The 22777-nt window shown below is 35.2% G+C and overlaps 1 protein-coding gene across 1 annotated transcript; it reads right to left on the reverse strand.

Moving 5' to 3' along the window:
• Nucleotides 1–1701: 1701 nt before the first annotated feature.
• ackr3a (atypical chemokine receptor 3a) lies at nt 1702–13818 on the reverse strand. The gene is made up of 2 exons (XM_073845859.1): nt 13721–13818; nt 1702–5830 (listed from the first exon to the last, which is right to left on the reverse strand). The coding sequence occupies exons 1-2, from the start codon at nt 13727–13729 to the stop codon at nt 4682–4684; spliced, it is 1158 nt and encodes a 385-aa protein (XP_073701960.1). The 5' UTR covers nt 13730–13818; the 3' UTR covers nt 1702–4681.
• Between the last annotated feature and the right edge of the window lie 8959 nt (nt 13819–22777).

A 22777-nucleotide genomic window follows, 5' to 3' on the forward strand; every position in this document is an offset into this window, starting at 1 on the left:
TAGAATCTATCACTATTTTTACTTAGTATAAACAGCAAATGGCTAAAAATACAGCTATTTTCACTCAGTGTGAATAGAATCCATTGCTATTTGCACTTAGTGTAAATAGTATCTATCGCTATTTGCACTTAGTGTAAATAGCCTCTATTGCTATTTGCACTTACTACAGCCGCTGTCTATATTATATTAGTCTATATATGTAATTAGACATTACCTTACTATCTATGTCTGTGTATTTTTAAGGTCTTCATGGTTTTGGAAAAAAAAGTTAGTTCCCCCATATTCTTGTGAAATGCTTCATGCTGTGATACATTTAAACCTTTATTCTTAGCCCTGTTAAAACTCCCTATTCACTGTCTTTGCTATTGGATAGCCTGTAAACTGAGGCCCTGTATAACAGAAACAAAACTGCTGTGAGTCATGACCTGTTTCAAACTGGTGGTCTCTTTTCTTTTCCTGTGTGAGTTTAACCCAGTCACAGCCTACATTCATGACAAGGCTGTGTTTGAAAGAAGACATTTTTATTAAAGCGTCACTTTTATGAAGCATCGTTTTTATGACGTTTGATGTTTTTTAAGTTTTAACTGTGTTGTCTAAATGGCTGACAGTGTTGTAGTGTTGTGGTGTCATTTTCCAGACATGAACACTTTGAACATGACAAAATAAATTAATAGCTGCCGAGAAAGACACAGGGGATGTTTAGGGATGAAAATGTGTCACATCATGACTGGGGTGAAAACGGAATTAACAGATTAGAGACTAACTGAAACCAAATGAGTTCAAGAGGGGTCAAACTGAGTTGATCAACCAAACTCCTAAGTATGGGGAAACTCTTCAACTATAGAACAATAACCTTCTTTGATGCTCAGAAGTGTGGAACATACTGAATGAGTTAGTTTGAATTTGTGTTACGAAAGAGAAAATGATTAAAAACTTTGGGACAATCATATAAAACTTTATGCAGCCAGCTATGCTTTCATAGTATGTAGGGTTTCTTAAAAGAAAAAATAAGAAACCTTGGGTTTATACAGCAAGTTTTGAAAAACAGCCATTAGATGATGTTGAATAACAAGCTAGCTTTTGAACAACCATGGACTGTGTACAGAAGACTGTCTTTTAGAGCCAGCCACTAATGCAAACTTAAGTGGTTTTGCTTTGGCCTTGCAGGTGTCTAAATACAGGAAAGTGTTGAACGCATTATAGACTTGACACTGGTTGCACTAAGAGTTTAAATCAGCATAAATCAGACTCTCATGTGTCCTTGTTCTGCCCCTGCATGTGTTCGATATGGAAATGTGGAAACTAGCTGACTAAGATGGAAAAAAAATCAAGGTAAAAAGGGTTCTATTGAGTTTTAATGAATATGCTAAACTTTTACAGCTTGGTTTTGGTACCTCTAAAAGCTGGCAAATGTTTAAAGAGTTTAATTCCATTAAATACACTATAAAAAACAAAAGGTGAGAGTTTTATAAAGTTTCACTGTAGGGTTTGATATGCTGATATGCTTGTGTGATATTGCTTAATTATTGTTTGGAAAATTTCCATGCGCTAGGAAGAATCAACACAAAATGAAAATCATTTTAATATAAGTTTTCCTTGAGAATTGTTCTCTTCTTTATAATGAATATTTAGTTTTAGTAAGCTTCTTTGAGTTTTTATTGTCAGTGTGAGATACTGAAAAAAAGAGATGAGGCAACAAGTTTATTTCTGTCATATGTATTATGTATTTCCAGTTACATCCTTTTACATTTACAAAATGTTTTACATATTTTTTACATTTTTAGCTACATTGAATGTACAGAATGTGGTTAAGGGTTATCTTGAGATGTATTTTCGAAACTGCATGTTGTACTACAGTCTTGTAGATTGTAGTCATTACCTTTAAGTTTTTATGATGCCCTTAGGGTATAAATAAAAAAGGGGCCACCATTGTTGAACAGATGGTGAACCAGTTATACTACAGTGTTGATCTTAATAATCAAAGATAAAAAGGCATGGCTAGATTGAATCCATATTATTTTCAACTCACACATGGGTTAATCCTAACCATGCATCATATTCCATCAGATACCATACAGAAGCTGTTTATGCAAGTATGTGAGAATCAAATTATTTATTTCCAAGCACATTTAAGTATTCAGTGTTCCAACAGAACTCAAAATAACAACTATATGACGCAAATAAAGATAAATATAACAACATACTTAACTTTCTCTTCAGATAATTGAAATATACATCTATCAAAGACAAAAAAGCTTCAAAGTAAATGCCCTTCCAAGTACACACATGAGGCTGTTACAAGGTGACAGCCAGTCATAAAACATCATATATACACACACACACGAACAAAACCTACAATGAAGTGCAAACACAGATGCACATTAAAAATCCAGTTGAAGTTCTTTCTGACCTGTTCCAGCCTTTAAAACATGTTGGAATGTACTGTTGCGGAGAACATGTGAACACTGACTGTTCAAAACACAAAAGTAATGCCAATTCTCTTGCCTCAGACACAAAAGCCCCTTTTTATCAAAAAAAGTGCTTTTCGCAAGTCAATCAGTAGCAGTTAAGCTAAATATGAAGAGAACTAGAGCTACATCTATATGCTGTTACATGGCTTACAGGAGCACTGTTATAATTAACATATTTTATAAACTTTAGCACAATTTGAATGATTTTTTGACCTTACACAGTACACTAAATGTTGTAGAAAGCATTTTAGCATTTAGAAATTGCTAGTGAACTTCACAAGAAACAGCGAGTAACAGTGATTTAAACATGAAATTTAGAAGCAGAAAGACTGAATTTGTATGAATCTTGTAAAACTAACTCCAATAATCTTTGTTTTATTTACAGATTTTTTTTTTCTCATTACTGGACACAATTGACCCATTGCAGGGAGTTTGATTGACAGGCGATCTGACCAATCATAATGCTGAATCTGCCATTTTGTCCAACAAACAAACCAGACTGGAAAGTAGTTTAACATCAGTGAACTGGAAAAATGGTATGTACTGACGTCTTTCCACAGTTAAAACAAGATACTTCTAATGTTCATTCATGTTTATTTTGTGCTATAACTAGTAAAAAAAGAAGAGATGATCAGTTCAGGTGCAACAGTGATCTGTCTCAACACATTAAAGAGCCACAAAATGTGTTTTTATTATTTGAATTTCTTACAAAATGACAAAATTTGAAAGCTGAAATGAAAAAAAAAACAGCATATGCTGGTTAGGTATGTTTTGAAGCATGACAGCTGGTTTAAGCTGGTTAGGAGCTGGTTCTGAGAAGGAGCTAGTTGCTTAGGACCAGCACATGACCAGCTCAGAACCAGCCTAAACCAGCTCATGACCAACTAAGGACCAGCTTAAACCAGCTTAAATAAGCTGCCATGCTTCAAAACATACCCAACCAGCAAATGCAGTTTTTTTCAACAGGGGAGACTTAGTTTGTAAACCTAAAGTAACCTGCTCTGTCTTATCTGTCGGCACGTTGTCACTTTCCTCTTTGCTCCGAGATGTATTTTTCACTGTGTGGGAACATGATGTGTGGTGTGAGAGCGCCATGGGTAACGAATGGGTCCTAGCGAAAGGTCAATTATGGGAATTTCCCATTTTTAAAATGATACTGATAGGCTGCAAGTTAATTTGGAATCATTGGTTCTGATGTTTAAATATCAACCTGGTCTCATGACGAAAACATACCTCGAGGAACTTTTTTGTAAGATGCGAAATACATACCGACATGTGTGTTTTGTGACATATTCAGTGTGAAATGTTCATTGGATGGCGCTAAAAGAGTGTTTGTTTTTCCCTGGAACAGATGAACGTACATGCGGTACGTTTTATGTGACGTTGGTTTTGTACGTGTCACCACAATTCTGACTCGAAATGTCCGTTGAGTGCCACTATAACTCAAATGATCTGTGAAGTTTTAAATAACATACCATCTGCACTACACCTAAACCTACCCGATAGTATTAACAAAATTGAATGTGACTTTAAAACACAATCGCAAACATGCCATTTTAGCTTGTTTTTTGTTCTCTCATCTTTCAGCTCTTTCATCGTGAGTCATGTTTTTGACTGGATTCGTAGCAAAGGATTCCACATCCTAAGTCTAATTTTGTGCCGGCTGAGCTACCGAGCAAGCTTGTTACATTCAGAAAGTGAAACATATGGCTCTGTTATCATAACTGTGTATGAAAACGATTACAAGCTCTCACTGTTTTACCGCCTCTAGTGTTCATTTCTGTTGGAAACTACAGTGATGTACTTATTGGTACTTATTTCGCGTCTTGTGAAATACATGTTACATATACATGTACAAATACAAAGGCATGTTTTCGTCATGAGATCAGGTAGTAAGACAAACTATCACTCTTTGGAACATTTCGAATGAATTGATTAGTATCTTTGGAGTCACTGCTGAGAATTTGCTGCAATTTTGACAGAACACACTCAGGAAAAACATCTCAAAGTGGTTCTAATTTTACAAAATCCTGTCAGTCTTTGGCACATTCCGAATGAATTATTCAGTATCTCTGGAGTCACTGTTGAGCATTTGCTGCAATTTTGAGGGAAAACATTTCATTTTGTTTAGGAAAACATGTCAGAGGACTTCTTGACTTCCCGTTTTGAAGCAGTGCAGAACGTTGGTTGAGGGTGACAGTCTTAAGGTCCTAGCTCACAGCCGTAGGGGTGTTTTCCACCATTGCATACTCCGTCTCTGTGCCCTGAGAGCCCTCCATGAGTCGCGTCAGCCCCGTACGCTTGGAGTATTTGAAGATAAAGGCTTTCATGAGGTCATAGCGGTAGTGACGGTGAGCGAAGCTGTAGACCACGGGGTTCACACAGCAGTGCAGCAGCGACAGGCATTGCGTAAGGTGAAGCGCCACAAAAAGGCTGTTCTCTGAACTGCAGCCCAGTGGGACCACACCTAGCATTGCTAGCGCGTCGGCTAACAGCACGGCATGATATGGTGCCCAGCAAGCTATGAAAACCACTATGTACGTGAGGATGACCTTCCTGCTCACGCTGCGATCCTGGTCGGCATTTGAAGGGGAATGAGAGGAAGAGGAAGCCAGAGTGTTTGCCAACAGTGCATAGGACACTGCTATAACAGGAAAGGGTATGACAAAACCAAGAACCACGAAACTCAGCTGAATGCCCACCATCCACTGCAAAGGGTTGTCTTGTGGATATACAGGATGACACAAAGTCACATGACTGTGTAGGGACTTTACGGACTGTAGGTAGTATGTATCAGGTATTGAGGCGAATAAAGCAAACAGCCATGTTACCGCACACACTAAACGGCGTATTTGTTGTGCTCGTCTCTGAGAAATCTGCCCTGAGCGGACCACCGAAAGATACCGGTCCACACTCATGCAGGCCAGGAAGAAAATGCTGGCGAAAAGGTTGACGCTGAAGAGTAGATGTGTGAGTTTACAAGCCGCCTGGCCGAACGGCCAGTGACCGCCCTGTGCCAGCGAGCTCACCCACACTGGGAGAGTAGCGACCACACATAGGTCAGCCACTGCTAGATTTAATATATACAAGTGTGTGTCATGGTAATGACGCTCCGAACGCAAGTTGACCCACACAACTAGTGCATTGGCAGCTAGGCCCACAACAAAAATGAAGGCATAGAGGGTGCACATAGCATGGAGGAGAGCAGAGCGATTGAAGGATGTGGGGCACACTTGCGTTTCCAACCGTGAGTTGTTGTCACTGGCATCTGTGAAGTTTAATTCTTCCCACATGGTGAAGAATTCAGTCAGTTCACTGGCACTCAGACTCATCTTGTCATTTGGTGGGGAAGATTGCAGCTGTGGAAAGGGAAAAAACAGAAGTTTAATTAAATACCTATCAAGATGTAGTCCAACTTTCTCTCTTATGATTAGCATAAGGTCTATATCTTTGGCAGTGTTGGGAAGGTTACTTTGGAAATGTAATAGGCTACAGATTGTAGTGTAACTGTTAAGTAATGTAACTGTTTCAATTACTTTATTAATGTAACCGATTACATTTGATTACTTTTTGATTACTTTTCTAAATTTCTAATGAATGTTTTCAACTGTTATTCTTTTTGAAATGTTTAAAGCAGGCAGGGTTAACCTTACAGTGGTACTCAACACTGATTACAACACTGATGACTTTTAAAATTTTGCATAGACACTGACATCTAACAATGCCTTGGAAAAAAAACTGTTAATCTTAAAAAATAAAGCATACACATAAGCCCAAATAGGAAATATAACAGCCACTGAATAAGCATGTGTCCTATTTTGTGTCCTAAACTCCTGAAACACTGGTATCTCATCAAGTGGGTTTAAATCTGTGGGCTTGTGTGAAAATATTTAGATGTAACCCCCTTTGTAATCATTAACATTTTCATAAGTAACTTTAATTTAATTACACTTTTTACTGTAACTGATTACAGTTACATTTATTTTGTAAATAAATTATGCAATGCCGTTACATGTAACCAGTTACCAAATAATTAATTTGATTATATCCACCTTTTTTCTGAATGCGGAAGTCTTGCCCGAACGGAACAGTGATTTCCTGTCTTTTGTGTTTCTAGTCAAATTAACATATACTCAGAGTCAATGATATAACATTAAACCTGCGGACATTTTTATATGTTAGAATCCATCATGGCATCACTCATCGGTTACTCAAGGAAAAGGTGGATATATATGTAAAAAGTATAAAATCTAATATATTTTAATATAATGGACTGAGTTTATTGTTCTAGATATTTAAATTTCTCATGATTTATTAATGTAAATGTACTAAATTATAATGTATTATACATGTTATATTATTATATTATAATATATGTTTATTACTTTTTACAGTTTATTACTATATACGTGTTGCATATATTTGCTAAAATTACACTACTGTTCAAAAGTTTTTTTTGTTTTGTTTATAAATTAATACTTTTATTTAGCATGGATGCATTTAACTGATCAAATGTGACATTTATAGTATTACAAAAGATTTCTATTTCAAATTAATGCTGTTTTTTTTTTTACTTTCCATTTAAACCTGTTTCTACTTTTCTATTTAGCAAATAATCCTAAAAAAAAAAACTGATCTCATAATAAAAACACACCTGTGGGTACCTGTGGTTTTTCGCAAGACATGAAATACGTACTGCTGTGTATGTTTTGGGACATATTTGATATAAAATGTCCACAAAGTGGCCCTAAAAGAGTGTTCTTTTTTCCCCCAGAACAGATGAACATACAGTACAGACCAAAAGTTTGGACACAACTTCTCATTCAAAGAGTTTTCTTTATTTTCATGACTATGAAAATTGTAGATTCACACTGAAGGCATCAAAACTATGAATGAACACATGTGGAATTATATTTAATTCTATAAAATATTTAATTCTATATATACTATATATATATACTATATATACTTCTGCACAACACAACTGATGGTCCCAACCCCATTTATAAGGCAAGAAATCCCACTTATTGAACCTGACAGGGCACACCTGTGATATGAAAACCATTTCAGGTGACTAACTCTTGAAGCTCATCAAGAGAATGCCAAAAAGTGTGCAAAGCAGTAATCAAAGCAAAAGGTGGCTACTTTGAAGAACCTAGAACAGGGGTCCCAGGGTTTCTGCAGATATGAACAAGTGAAATTTAAGACTTTTTAAGACCTTTTTAATACCACCTTATATGAAATTTAAGACCGAACCTGTAATGGAAATAGATATTATATTACATGCATACATGTAATATTTAATGTGTTTAATGTAAAACGTAAACACAATTTCATGGCTGTCATAAATTACATTTATTACTACGATATACAGTGAACTTTTCATATCAGCAGATACTATTCCACACAAAATATCCCCATAAAAGTACCACTAGAAATATCTGATGTAAAAAAAAATTCTGAAGCAATATTTTCATCAGTGCTCTATTAGCTTTTACATCTTAAATCTGCATATTTCATTTACCTTTATAAAGGCCTTTTTTTTACTTTTGAAATGTATGCATTACCTTTTAAATTTATTTTATGAATTTATCAATAAATTCTAAATGGCTGTTAGCAGTGAGATTACATAATTTACACTGCAAAATTAAAAGTGAGATTAATGTTTTAAATGCATTTATTGATTTATAAATATATAAATATTTAAATAAATATTTATAATATTTATAAATATAGAAATGTTGGGTGTGGAGGCATACTTTTAAACACACTAAACTACCAGCAGGTGGCGGTAAGTCACTTCATGAGCGAGTTATTTCAACTGATTCGATCAAAACGCTGAATCATAGCAAAACGTTGCTAGGAGAATGCTTCTGCTAATGTTGCATATTGTCTAACATGTAAGTAACTACTTGACTAACTACTTTTTTATTGAGCTAAAATTAATGTAACATTTGTAATTGTGAGAATTTTCAGCAAAAAGCTCACTTGGTATATTACTGAACTATATCATGTTATAAATAAACTATACATTTTAAATTTTTACCTCAGTGTGTTTCTTTAGAGTGCCGTTACATTCATTTGTTTTAAAGTATGTCACAAATAGACCAGAAATACACACATATCCATTATCAATTTCTGTTTACGTTGAATGTATTAAAATAGGAATCTTTCTTGCCTTTCGATGCTTCGCTAGTTGTTTTTGTCACTTCAGTTTTAATCAGGCGGTTTGTTCGGTCGGGCAAGTAAAAAAAAAAAAAACATTTTAAAAGTATCTCGAATGCTGGCGGTCAGCTAGCTCGACCTATATGTATTATTATTATTGAGAACATTATATACAGAAAAAGGTCGTTTGACCTGTATTCTGCTACTGTGATTCTGAAGACGCAGTAACTTCCACAGAGGGAGAAAAAAAAATCTAGTTGTTAGCAACTGGCCTTAGCCAAGCCTTATATTCAGTTTTTTTCAAGCTAAGTATCGCTAAACTTGCACTTCCCCAAAGCTAAAAAGTTAAATCCATTTTACTTCTGCGGTACTTCTCGCGCCAATAACAGAAAGCTGATTGGCTATTGCATGCTGGTCTCAGTTGTAGTTTAAATACAGCAAATTATATTTGGAATTGTGAAATAAAGAACTACAACACCACGGAAACAACAAAAAGAGAATTTAAATGAGCATTAGACGTAGCGTTACATGGACATCGGAAAAATAAGACCTGTGTAAAATTATTTAAGACCTAGAACAGCGAATTTAAGACTTTTTAAGGCCTAAAATTTTGATTTTTAAATTTTAGACTTTTTAAGACCCCGCGGAAACCCTGGGTCCCGAAACTAAGGCCCGGGGGCCGAATGCGGCCCGCCACCGCATTTGGACCGGCCCTCTGAACAATGCCAGAGACATATTTTGAAAATGTAATTTTAAATATGTTTTACTTATATCATGTCGGTATTTGATAATAAAGGTTGGCTTTCAAACAAAAATTTCCCTTAGTTATTAACATAGGTATAATTATTTGTTAAATTCACTAACAGAATGGTACATTCAACGTAATGTGTCATCGCGATCGAACAGGTGATGCGCGAGCCAGCTAGAAAAATCAGAGCGATGACAAAATGACTCAATAGCATTTGAGGTGAAACTAGCACTGCTGTGGGACAAGTGCAAAAGCAAAACTTCACTCATCTCCCAGTTACCCAAAGTTTTTCTCGGTTGGTTGTGCATCTTTTTCTTCCACACTTTTTTTTTTCTTCAACTCAACTTACTGTTAACATGCTTGGATGCAGCACTCTGTGAACAGCCAGCTTCTTTGGCAATCAATGTTTGTGTCTTCTGGACAACTGTCAGATCAGCAGTCTTCTCCATAATTGTGTAGCCTAGTGAACCAAACTGAGAGACCATTTTGACGGTTCAGGAAACCTTTGCAGGTGTTTTGAGTTGATTAGCTGATTGGCATGTCATTATATTATGTTGAGATGGCGAATTGGTGGGGTTTTGTTAAATATGAGCCAAATCATCACAATTAAAAGAACCAAAGACTTAAACTACTTCACTCTGTGTGCATTCAATTTATTTAATACACAAGTTTCACAATTTGAGTTGAATTACTGAAATAAATGAACTTTTCCATGACATTCTAATTTACTGAGAAGCACCTGTATATCTTTTGAAAAGAAATGATCATTTGTCTGTCTGGTGCATAAAAAAATAATAAACTATTCTAGCATTAAAAGGTATAATAAATACAGGTAAAATCATAATAAAATAATAATAATAATAGTAGTCAGTCCGACCCATGGAATTTTATTTTATAAACCGACCCGGCCCTCCATTAAAGAAAAGAAAATGATGTGGCCCGCTCAGAAAAAAAAGTTTGGGGACCCCTGACCTAGAATATGACATATTTTCAGTTGTTTCACTCTTTTTTGTTATGTATATAATTCCACATGTGTTAATTCATAGTTTTGATGCCTTCAGTGTGACTCTATAATTTTCATAGTCATGAAAATGAAGAAAACTTTGGTTCAAAGGTGTGTCCAAGGTGTGTCCAAACTTTTGGTCTGTACTGTACATATGGTACGTTTTATGTGATGTTGGTTTTGTACATGCAGTTCTGACTTGAAATGTATCAGTTAAGTGCTCTGTGATATTTTAAAATAACGTACCATCTGCACTACATCTAAACCTACCCAATAGTAAGAACAAAAGCAAATGTGATGTAAAAATGCAACCGCAAACATGCCGTTTGAGCTTGTTTTTCGATCTCTCATCTTTCAGCTCTTTCATCATGAGTCATGTTTTTGATGGGATTCAAACCTAAAAATTCCACATCCTAAATCCAATTCCATGCCGGATGAGCTACCGAGCAAGCTTGTTAAGTCCGGAAAGAGAAACATATGGAGCTGTAATCATAACTGTGTACGAAAACGATTACAAGCTCTCGCTGTTTTACCGCCTCTAGTGTTCATTTCTGTTGGAAACTGGAGTGATATGTACTTATTGGTACGTATTTTGCGTCTTGCAAAAAGTTCCCACAGGTACATTTTCGTCATGAGATCAGGTAGCAAAAAGTGAAGGTGTCAAGGTGTCGACAAAAATATTAATTAGGAAAACTGTTTTTAACACGATAATAATACGAAAATGTGCCTTAAATACCAATATATTCAAACAGGAAACAGTTATTTTAAATTGTAATAATATTTAAAAATATTAACATTTTGACTGTATATTTTAAATGAATAAATTAACCCTTAATTAGACCCAAACCTTTGCTTTCTTTCTTTCGTCTTTTAATTGTTAAACATGACCTGGAATGAAGTCTGAAGTCCCATAATAGGATTTAAGAGCAATCGTCAGAAAACAAGCAAGCATTGCACAGCAAGCATTGCTATGAACTATCAGATGCAGAGTTTTTTCTCACAGCGTTAAGTTTAAACCTTTTTTAATTATTTATTTGACATAAGACCTACCGATCATGAAAGACAAACCTTTCTATGGCACTAGAGCATTGCATTTTTGTGAAATTGTCACAACATCCTATTATAATTTCACGGTTTAGCTCGGTTAGATAGTTGACACTACTTCAAAAGCCCAAAGTTGTTTGGCTTTAAGCCAGTCATGTTAAAGTACCCTTTAAGCTAGTTCTGCTTTTCAAAAATCAAAGTGACTAGTTCTATGACTTCACAGTGATTTCTATGAGCAGTAATTTCAGTTTAGGGATTTTGTCACGCCATCTTAAACATCTAAGTGGTCCGTTCTAAAAGACATGTTGCTATGTGGTTGGTGAGGTCACAGACCCTTGACCCTTGATTTTTCCCTGGTCACTAAATCCTTTTTTTAGTGGAACCTTTCAATCTCCAGCAGAGCTGCTAGAACTGATATAAATGTCAGTATAATGCTGTTCTGAATTGGAGTAAATCTTTAAAAATATAAAGCAAGTCTGTCTCGTGTTATGTTGTAGCACTTATAACCTTGAGGGTGTGTGATTGTGTTTATGTACTAAAATGTTATAACCGGGGGCTTGAATTACACATAATTTTCCCTTACAAAAGGAAATTCCCTGTTGCTCCACCTGTTTTCTGTTTGAAGCTCATTACAAAGTGAAATCTAATTGTTTTCCATTTAGTAAGCACACAATAGTGTAGCTTGATAAAAGCTTTTCGGTTTGTTTGTTTAAGAATGGTTTATATGCTTTAACCCTAAGAGGAAACAGTTTAGGAAGTCCATAGCACAAAATGTAATTGATGAATCCTTTAAGGACTAAAACACGTGGAGATAAACATGCAAAGACTCTTTGCCTTCTCTCTAATTGTGTCATTGTCACTATCTATAATGAATGGTGCCTGGGCTTCCAGCAGTATAAAATCAAAATGGTAAGCAGCAAGGACACTGGAGTGCAAAGGTCAAATGATTTATGACAACAGACACCTTGAGGGCCTTGAACTTGTGACACTGCTCTTGACAGGATGACAGGATGTTGGATATTAAGTCATGGTTTGCTCAAAATAATAGTGAGGGATATAAAGATTAAATACATTACCAGTTAAAAAAAAACTTTATTTCAGAGATTTGTCAGTACTCCATAGTTTCTTTTCATTAGCTGTGCAGCTCTCTAGTCCATAAATGCAGCAAATGTTTCTTTCTTTTCAATTAAAATTAAATTCATCCCATGCTCTTGTGTTTCAAATCAATTTTATTTATTTTGAGGTTACGGATTTGGACAAATGTAAACAGTGTAGAATGATACATTGAGTAAAGTTCTAAGCATGAGTTAATTTGACAGACTGGGATTACTGGCAGCGAATACAAAGCAGAACGTAGTCTATGTGTAAAGCCAAACCATGGGCATAATGAACTATGATGAAAATGCTTAACATGTGTGAGCTTTTCTCAATAAAAATCTAGTAACTGTATACCTTTCCACAGCACTGATGTTATGATATACGATACAATATAAAGACTATTGGGTTTTGTGTAAATTAACTTCGCATGTAAATTAACTTACTGGCCTGCACCCTAAAATAAAACTGGCCAGAAACTATTTCAAATCATTTGTTCATCCCAAAACAAATATAACGCCATCATTTACTCACTCTCATGTTGGGGGAGAAGTAAGTCATGGAAACATTAGTGTAAACAATAATATAACACATATAATAATAAACGTTTTGTATTTGTATTGATTGATGGACAAAGAAATCGATGGGCAAATCCATATTCTGTCAAACAGTCTATACCTTTAACGTGATAAGGCATAGAGTCTAATTTATCTCGAGTAATCCAAACTGGTTTGTGCGCACCAGGTAATATTAACGTTTTTGAGACATATAAATCATAAAGCTTTTAAATTGTTCAGCATTTCTGTGTTATAAATATTAATCCTAAATGAAAACGCTCACGGGTAGTGTTGCCATGGTTACGTGACTTACGTTCCCAATTAAGCTACTTTGTTGCTAAACGTTCTGCGCCAAGTAACTTAAACTTAGTACAAGTTCATTTTTACTGAAACACGAAATATTTGAAACGCTTACAACTTTATTATGAAAGCCTTCTCAATAATAAAAGAGAGACATCCCAGCAAAAAGAAAACTGCTTTCATAGTCAAAAACCCCAACCTGTATCTTCATGAGGTGTTGGCAAATCGTTCAGTGTAGTGCAGGTGTCTCAAACAGGCAGCGGTGTAACTAATACAGTCAACTAAATCTCGTCTCAAGTCTTTTGCTCGCTCTGTAGGACAAGAAGACATTTCTTACCTCTGTCATTTTGCCTTTAATGCTTGGTCAGTGCGCAATATTAATCCACGGTTTCGTTCTTATCCGCCGTTGAGATGAAGAGATGAAGTGATTCCGTTGGCGCTTGTGCTGCAGGTTGTTTAAATAGAGTGAATGAAAGTGGTGACGCCCATCTGTGCCTGACAATAGCGGCTCAGACTGAACCTCAGACTGAATAAACTCAAATATATCACTGACGACCAGAACCACTGCTGGTTATATATATACTTTTTTTTATCTGTTTTGACACAATCTATATTGCATAAAAAGGTGATTTGACTTGACTTTTTTTTTTTTTTTTTTTTTTTTTACAATGAAAGGTCTATACCATATATAACATCTGTCACCTATCTATATATCTATCTAAAAATATATACATTTAAAAAATATATATTTAATTTCAAAGAATGTAATTAGATTAAATAAAAAAAATGAATTGAATATAATAAAAACACAAATAAATAAATGGAGGGAAAAACAATCAAATGCTGCATTGTCTTAAGCTCTTTAAGGTTTCAAACCATATACAGTTGAGGTCAAAAGTTTACATACACCTTGCAGAATCTGCAAAACTGTAATTATTTTACTGAAATAGGAGGGATTATACAAAATGTATGTAATTTTTTATTTAGTACTGATCTGAGTAAGTTATTTTGCATAAAAGATGTTTACATATAGTCCACAAGAGAAAATAATAGTTGAATTTATAAAAATGACCCTGTTCAAAAGTTTACATACGCTTGATTTTTTTAACAATGTGTTGATACATGAATGATCCACGACTTTTTTTGTTTTGTTTTTTTGTTCGTTTGTTTGTTTTTGTTGTTGTTGTTGTTGTTTTTTTTATAGTTGTTCATGAGTCCCTTGTTTGTCCTAAACAGTTAAACTGGTGGCTGTTCTTCAGGAAAAAAAAATCCTTCAGGTCACACAATTTCTTTGGTTTTTCACCAGGGGGTGAAAACTTTTTGAATTTGAGGGTCAGGGTAAATGTAACTTATTTTGTCTTCTGGGAAACATGCAAGTATCTTCTGTAGCTTCAAAAGGGTAGTAAATGAAAAAAAAAAAAAACATATTTAGGCAAAATAAGAAAAATGTACACATCTTCTTTCTGTTCAAAAGTTTACACCCGTGGCTCTTAATGCACCATGTTTCTTTCTGAAGCATCAGTGAGCGTTTCAACCTTCTGTAATAGTTACAGAAGAGTCCCTCAATTGTCCTCAATGTGAGAAGATGGATCTCAAAATCGTACAGTCATTGTTGGAAAGGTTTCAAATACACAAAAATGCTAAAAAACCAGAGAATCTGTGGGACCTGAAGGACCTTTCTGAAGTAAAATGCACAGTTTAACTGTTCAGGATCATTCACGTAACAACACAGAATTAAGAATCAAGTGTATGTAAACTTTTGAATGGGGTAATTTTTATAAATTCAACTATAATTTTTTCTTGTGGACTAGATGTAAGATGTAAATGTCTTTTATGTAAAATATCTTATTCAGGTCAGTACTAAATAAAAAATAACATGCATTTTGTATGATCCTTCTTATTTTGCTAAAATAATTAACATTTTGAAGATTCTGCAAGGTGTATGTAAACTTTAGACCTCAACTGTATATATATGCACACACACACACATACACACTCATTAATGTAACTTTGTTGAGCACCTCTCTGGCACCTCAGAGCCCTCATTTCCTATGCTTGATTAGACATTATGAAACATAACCACCCAAACGACAACCTGAGATCTTAAAAAAAAAAAAAAAAAAATCTGTCAAAACTGGCAGCAGCAGGAAGAGTCTACAAAACCACAGAGCAAAGGCTACCATGGCGTCTTTACCGAACCTCAGTCTCACCTAATGGAACTAAAACATCTTATGTCTATTGTTATTTGTATGGGGAGGACATGGGGTATGTAATGGTTTTCTTTATCAAGAGGTCTGACCTCACGAAGGACATGAATCAGTGAAGGAGTGATTGTTTCCATCACGATAACCTGCATGAAAAGGCAGTCTCAGCATGCACGGATATCCATTGTCCCAGGCTATCAGAAATATCAGAGCAGATTTCAAAAAGTCACCGATAAGCATCCTGGGTTCTCCTTAAGACTTGTGCCAGCTGCTTTATCTGAGCTTTCTTCTACATACACAAGAGGGGAAAGACCTTTAGGAGAAGGCTTTGAAACAGAGACTGAATGAGGTGAATTAAGGAGGGAAGAGAGCAGGGGTCCAAAGCTGCAGGAACAGAGGAAAAAATCTCTGTCTGCTTTTCAAACACACACTTACCCTCCATTGCTAAGCAACAAATGTTGTAAAATGAGTGAGTCAGTGCTTGAGGAAAAATAACCTTTAAATAATTTCCTGCAGTGAAGGTTTCATTTGTTTAAGTTAGTTAATGTTCAAGAACACTACGTCATTTGTCAATTGGTAGGGCGCAACTTTGTGACTGGACTAAAGCTTCTGGTGTTAATATTAATCCCACAGACGTCTCAATAAACATGGAAGACTGGTGGCGACAGCTGAGGGTCGAATTGCTCTGGATAAACTTGTCCAAAGGTATTACTTGGGTCATGCCCTCTACTACTTCAGGGTCAAGGCCAGGGATGATAGATCATTTTATCTCCATGAACAACTCATTCTTAAGACCAGATAACTGATATGCAACAGGTTACATGAGTTTTCACATTAACCTAATTTAGAAATTATTTATTGTGATTAAGTGTTTGTTGACTAACTAAAAGTAGAAACTATTATCACAAAACAACTACTAAGAAATAGCAAGTAATGTTGACTTAAATGTGATTTTTTTTTTAAGTAGTGAGATGGCTTCTTATTTCTAATTATATGTTTGTATGTTTTTTACCCAAATAAAAAAGGCTCTATTCTCTTTTTGCTTGGTCTTTTAAATCTTTTTTTTTGTATTTTAAAAACTATTATGCATTTCCTGGAAGCTATTTGATATATTATTTATAAGTACATTATAATTAATCCTTTAAATTGGTGAGGAATGTGGTAAAGTGGATTATGTTTTTACGAGGTGTAAAATCATTTTTCTGGTACGTAACAGACAGAGGGAGCTTGGTATTAATTTGGCTTTTATGTGTCTGAGAAGGAGTCTAAAATGAGGAAAATTAAAAACAGAATGGGTGGAACCCATTAACAGACAGCATAAAACATTAATGATTATTATATAATTTTCCTTTTTGGATTAAAAACAATAAACAAGGTGGCCAGTCATGATGTGTGTGTTTTACCATTAAAATATCATTACAATTTCTACACCATTACCTCAGTATTGCTACACTCTTACAAAAAAAAAGAAGCTTCAAAGGTTCTTCACAGTGATAGAAGAACCATTTTTGGTTCCACAAAGAACCATTCAATCAAAGGTTCTTTAAAGAACCATCTCTTGTTTACTTTTTTATAATCTGAAGGTTATTTTGGCACAAAGTACCTTTTGTGAAACAGAAAGGTGATGTTAAAGGTTCTTCATGGAACTATTTAGAAAATAAAGGTTCTTGTATGGCATCGTGAAGCACCTTTATTTTTAAGAGTGTACAACAGATCTGACATTGATTTAAAGGGATAGTTCATAAAAAAATGAAATTCTGTCATTAATTACTCACCCTCATGTCGTTCCAAACCTGTATGACCTTCGTTTGTCTTCGGAAAACAAATTAAGATATTTTTGATGTAATCCGAGAGCTCTTTGACCCTCCATAGACAGAAAGGGTCCTACTACGTTTAAAGTCCAGAAACGTACCAAGAAAATCGACAAAATAGTTCATGTGGCATCCGTCGCTCGGGTGACGCGGAGGAGAAGAGTTGTTAAATAAAATTATGGTTGAACCACTGATGTCACATGGACAATTTTGACGATGTTCTTGGTACCTTTCTGGACCTTGAACGCTGTAGGACCCTCGCTGTTTATGGAGGGCCAGAGAGCTTTTAGAATTCATAAAAAAAATATTCATTTGTGTTCTGAAGATGAACGAAGGTCTTATGGGTCTGGAACGACATGAGGATGAGTAATAATTAACATAAATTTCATTTTTGGGTGAACTACCCCTTTAACTTTCAAAGGTATGTTTGAAAAATTCTAATTTAAATTCCACAATTATTGCTTATACACATTTCCTTTATTTTACCATTGTGTTATCGTAGGGTAAAAATATGATAACCTTTGAAGTTTTCATACATTAAACCAGTCATTTGTTTCATCATTCAATTACTTACATTACTGCTTTAGGAAAAGCAGGGGACATTTACAACGGTTTAAGTGATCAGTTTCTGTCTGACCAGTTTCAATTCAATTACTCTACAGCTGCCTGACAGCTCACTTTCTCCAATTAGTTGAAAAACAGCTCAGCTGGTACATTTGGGCAGTCATACAATGTTACCAATTGAAGGTCCCACAGCAGCAATTTGCTAACACAAGGTCTTGGTATTTGGCAATACGGGCAGACTGCTTCTCTTAAAAGCACTAAACACACAACTCACACTTCATTAGAGTGATGGACAGCACCAGAGAATGTCTACGGCTCCCAATGGATCGAAGAAACATGCTGGAGGATATGTTTGCATTGATTTGCAAGTGCAAATATTGGGGGTCTGCTAACTTTAATTTCTAAATAATTAACACATTACTGTTCAAAATTAAAAAAAAAAATAATACTTTTTCAGTAAGGATGCGTTAAATTGATCGAAAGTGACAGTGAAGACATTTTAAAGTTTAATTCAAAATACTTCTATTTTAAATATATTCTGATGAATGATTACTAAAGAATTATGTGACACTGAAGATTGGAATAATGGTGGCTGAAAATTCAGCTTTGCATCACAGAAATGCATTACATTTTATTATTTATTTGTATGTATTTATTTGTTTTTGACTGCACTTATTTGTCTAATATGCAGCCACGAGGAGCGCCATATACTTCTTTTTCAATACAACCCCATATTGTACGGTATACAAAAAGTAATTTCAGGTTTCGTTAAAAGTGTTGCATGTGCACAAATGGAGTTTATTAACTTAATCTCTTCTTTCAGTAGGAAAAACATCCTGTATTTCAGCACACTGGCAGCTGAGTTGCTGTTCCATAAATTAACTAAGATCACGCATACAGGGCGTACATCAAAAAACATCTTTCGCCTCCAGAAAGAAGCACGGCTGTGAAATATGCACATGTGGTGAGTGCCATCGTGTGAGGAAAACAGACTTCAGGCCACGCCATTGTGTTCCAGGTGGTTCCAGTTTCAAGCCTCCCTAGTGTGCATTCTCAGTGCCATGCAGGGCTAAAGGCAGTGTGGGGGATGGACCAGCACTTCATCTGACAGCAGGAGCTCATGTGCTAGTTGTGCTAACTGAATGATACAGTTTATTAGAGATGGGAATCTAAGCGACCCCCAGTCTGTGCTATTTATGGAAACTCCATCCTCACTGGTGTTAAAAATGAAAAACTGGCTATATTTGTTCTGCTTGACTGAATATGCCTTGCACTGTAATTAAAGGAGACCTATTATGCCCCTTTTCACAAGATGTAATATAAGTCTCAGGTGTCTCCAGAATGTGTCAGATCAAAATACCCCTCAGATCATTTATTATATCATTTTGAAAATACCTATTTTGAGTGGAAGCAGAAACACACAGTTTTCGTGCATGCCTCTTTAAATGCAAACGAGCTGCAGCTCCCCGCCCCCTTTTCCAGAATATGGCTAAGTTCTGAACTGTCACTGAAACTGTCAAATACACACAAGTTTGTTAAAAACACACATTTCCAGAATAGGGCTCTGCCTTTACAGCTCATATTTCAGATAAAAACTCTGATAAAAACAATCTACTTGGTTTTAATTATCATGTCTATCACGCTGAAATAATGCGTTTTAAACCATATTAGTTCAAACTTTTGATTTACATTTTTTAAAAAGGCACATATCCAAAGTACACACACAGAAAGTGGCTGTCACACAGCATGTGAGTGCTAAACTAAGTTCTCTTTCATCTCTTATTGCGCTTAAACTGTCAAATACACACAAGTTTATGTTAAAAACACACATTTCCAGAATAGGGCTCTGCCTTTACAGCTCATATTTCAGATACTCTGATAAAAAACCATCTGTTTGGTTTTAATTATCATGTCTATCACACTGAAATAATGCAATTTAAACCATATAGTTCAAACTTTTGATTTACGTTTTTTTAAACGCACACAGCCAAAGTACGCACACAGAAAGCGGCTGTCACACAGCATGTGAGTGCTAAACTAAGTTCTCTTTCATCTCTTATTGCGCTTAAACTGTCAGATACAGAAAAGTTAATGTTAAAAACACACGAGTTACAAAAACAGTCGGGTATGTCTGTGAAGGTAAACAGTTGGGAAAGAATATGTTTTTATTAGATCTGTGTGGCAGCAGCATAATACAGTGAATATATGTGACCCTGGACCACAATACCAGTCTTAAGTCGCTGGGGTATATTTGTAGCAATAGCCAAAAATACATTGTATGGGTCAAAATTATTGATTTTTCTTTTATGCCAAAAATCATTAGGATATTAAGTAAAGATCATGTTCCATGAAGATTTTTTGTAAAATTCCTACTATAAATATCAAAATGTAATTTTTGATTAGTAATATGCATTATTAAGAACCTAATTTGGACAACTTTAAAGGTGATTTTCTCAGCATTTTGATTTTTTTGCACCCTCAGATTCCAGATTTTCAAATAGTTGTATCTCAGACAAATATTGTCCTATCCTAACAAACCTTATATAAATAGAAAGCTTATTTATTGAGCTTTCATGTGATGTATATATCTCAGTTTTGTAAAAATTTAACCTTATGACTGGTTTTGTGGTCCAGGGTCACATATCAATAAATCCACTGCTCTCTTGTCTCCTCTGAGGCTGGGACTCTAGTGTGCTGTGCTTATTTGTGCAGCCAATGACAAAAATGTTAGCATGCTTTTCTCAAACTTTTGCTGTGGCGTTACAACTGGTACACCGTTGGCGTTTGCGAAAACAGAATGGCGGCCTGTGGGGGGAAACATGCAGATTAAAGGGTTATTTTATTATAATAAGATCCCCTTTCTATGTCATGGAGGAAGCAGAATTTCAGTGGTTTGTTTTTTCAGAAGTTTGCAGAGACAGGCTTATCAAAAAAAATTACTGGTTTTTTTTTTTTTTATGTTTTCTTGGTTGGTAGATGCAGCAGCGACCCGATATACAGCACAACAGGGAAAAAGTCAGATTTTTTTAATGATATGTCACCTTTATATATGTAACTATATATATAATTCACTCTGAAACTGTAAGATTTATTTGTTTTTCAGCTGTGACTGCATAAACTTTTGATTTTTGGTTCCCACTGACATTCATTGCATGGACAAAAATCACAAAATTTGTTTGTTTGGAAAGTTTGGAACAAGAGTGTGTAAATGATGACAGAACTGTGAAAACAATACTAATACTTCTTTATTTCGAAAGAAGTGTTTTTATTATTTGTCAAAAATGTTCTCATCTTTTGTCCTTTGAATAATCCAAATTACAAATTTGGTATGGCTGTTGTCACTTGCTTTTCTAAAAGTTTAAAAATCACCATCAGGATCGGTTGAATGAAAGGCTGTGCATGAGTTTAAATGACTTCATCTAATAACCCTGAGGACAAAACCCAAAACCATGTCAAGCTTCCACGTTTTTCCCAGAAGGACAGTCTCTTTAGTGAGGAAGCTCCTTTGATATACCGCAAGCACATGCGGAATACTGCGTGCCGTTTTGAAGTCTCTAATTGGCTCCTTGTTTTGGGTCATGGAAACATGATATAAGCGATTCCTTATGGCTTGTGCACTGAAAAAACAAAACTGAACAATCCCATCATGTGCTTTACATCTAAATCAAAGATGCAATTCATCCATTGTCAAACACCAAATAATTGACCAATTGTGACAATCAGTTTCTCTTTCTATTCTATCAGTGATCTCATGACAAAAAAGGATCAGTCATTATAGAGCTCACATTCAGGTGCATCTTGGGAATTTGAGTTTATGGCTTAATTTAAGGATATACATGCAAACCATTGTTATATCTGTTGTGTATTATAGCCAACTAAAAGCCTTCAACTGTCACTCTCAATATTTGTTATTAGCATTGCACAGTTCTTTCTGACAACGTCATGTCCATTTAAATGCTTGACTTGCTTGTGGTCTGCATGTTAAAGTGTTGAGAGTGTCTGTTATGGACTGGCACGCCAGGAAAGGTGTGGTGAATGCAAAAACTGCACTACGCCCAGGAGACTGTGCATCAAGACTGTCACCTAAACCACAAATGCTTCCCTTCCAGAGCCCACATAACCGTCTTGACTGACTAAGACCTGTCACCTGTTTTTCATCATGGCAAAAAAAAAAAAAAAAAACATGAAAAGTGAACATTGTTTAAGATTGTGAAATTTGCAGCAACTCTGTTTTGAAGTCCATGACCATTGCTTAGTGAGAGATCTCTTCCAAACAACATTTCTTCCCATCATTTCTTGTTTAATGTTATCGGGATGTGGTTTTCCATACAGTAATTTGACATATGGCTAAAACAAACCACCTTGTGGACAGGGTCAGAAGATGATTTGTTTAAACCATATGTCAACAGAGCCATCAAAGTTTAGCTATGCATTCCAGCATGTGTTGTCAGACAGACAACGATTTATAATCTACTCGAAACTGAAACTGGATCCTAAAGTGGATGATTACATTCATGCATTTAGCAGAAGCTTTTATCCAAAGTGACTTAAAATAGAGGAACAAAGCAATTCATTTCAGAACCAATAACATTCATAGTAAACAATAAAATAAAATAACTACTTTCTATTTGAATATATTTTAAAATGTAATTTGTTTCTGTGATCAACATTTTCAGCATCATTACTCAAGTTTTCAGTGTCACATGATCCTTCAGAAATCATTCTAATGTGCTGATTTGCTGCTCAAGAAACATTTTTCATTATTATAATCAATATTTTGAGTATAGTTGAGCACATTTTTTCAGAATTCTTTGA

This window comes from Garra rufa, chromosome 8 (assembly GCF_049309525.1).
Source record: "Garra rufa chromosome 8, GarRuf1.0, whole genome shotgun sequence".
In the NCBI taxonomy this organism is placed as follows: domain Eukaryota; kingdom Metazoa; phylum Chordata; class Actinopteri; order Cypriniformes; family Cyprinidae; genus Garra; species Garra rufa.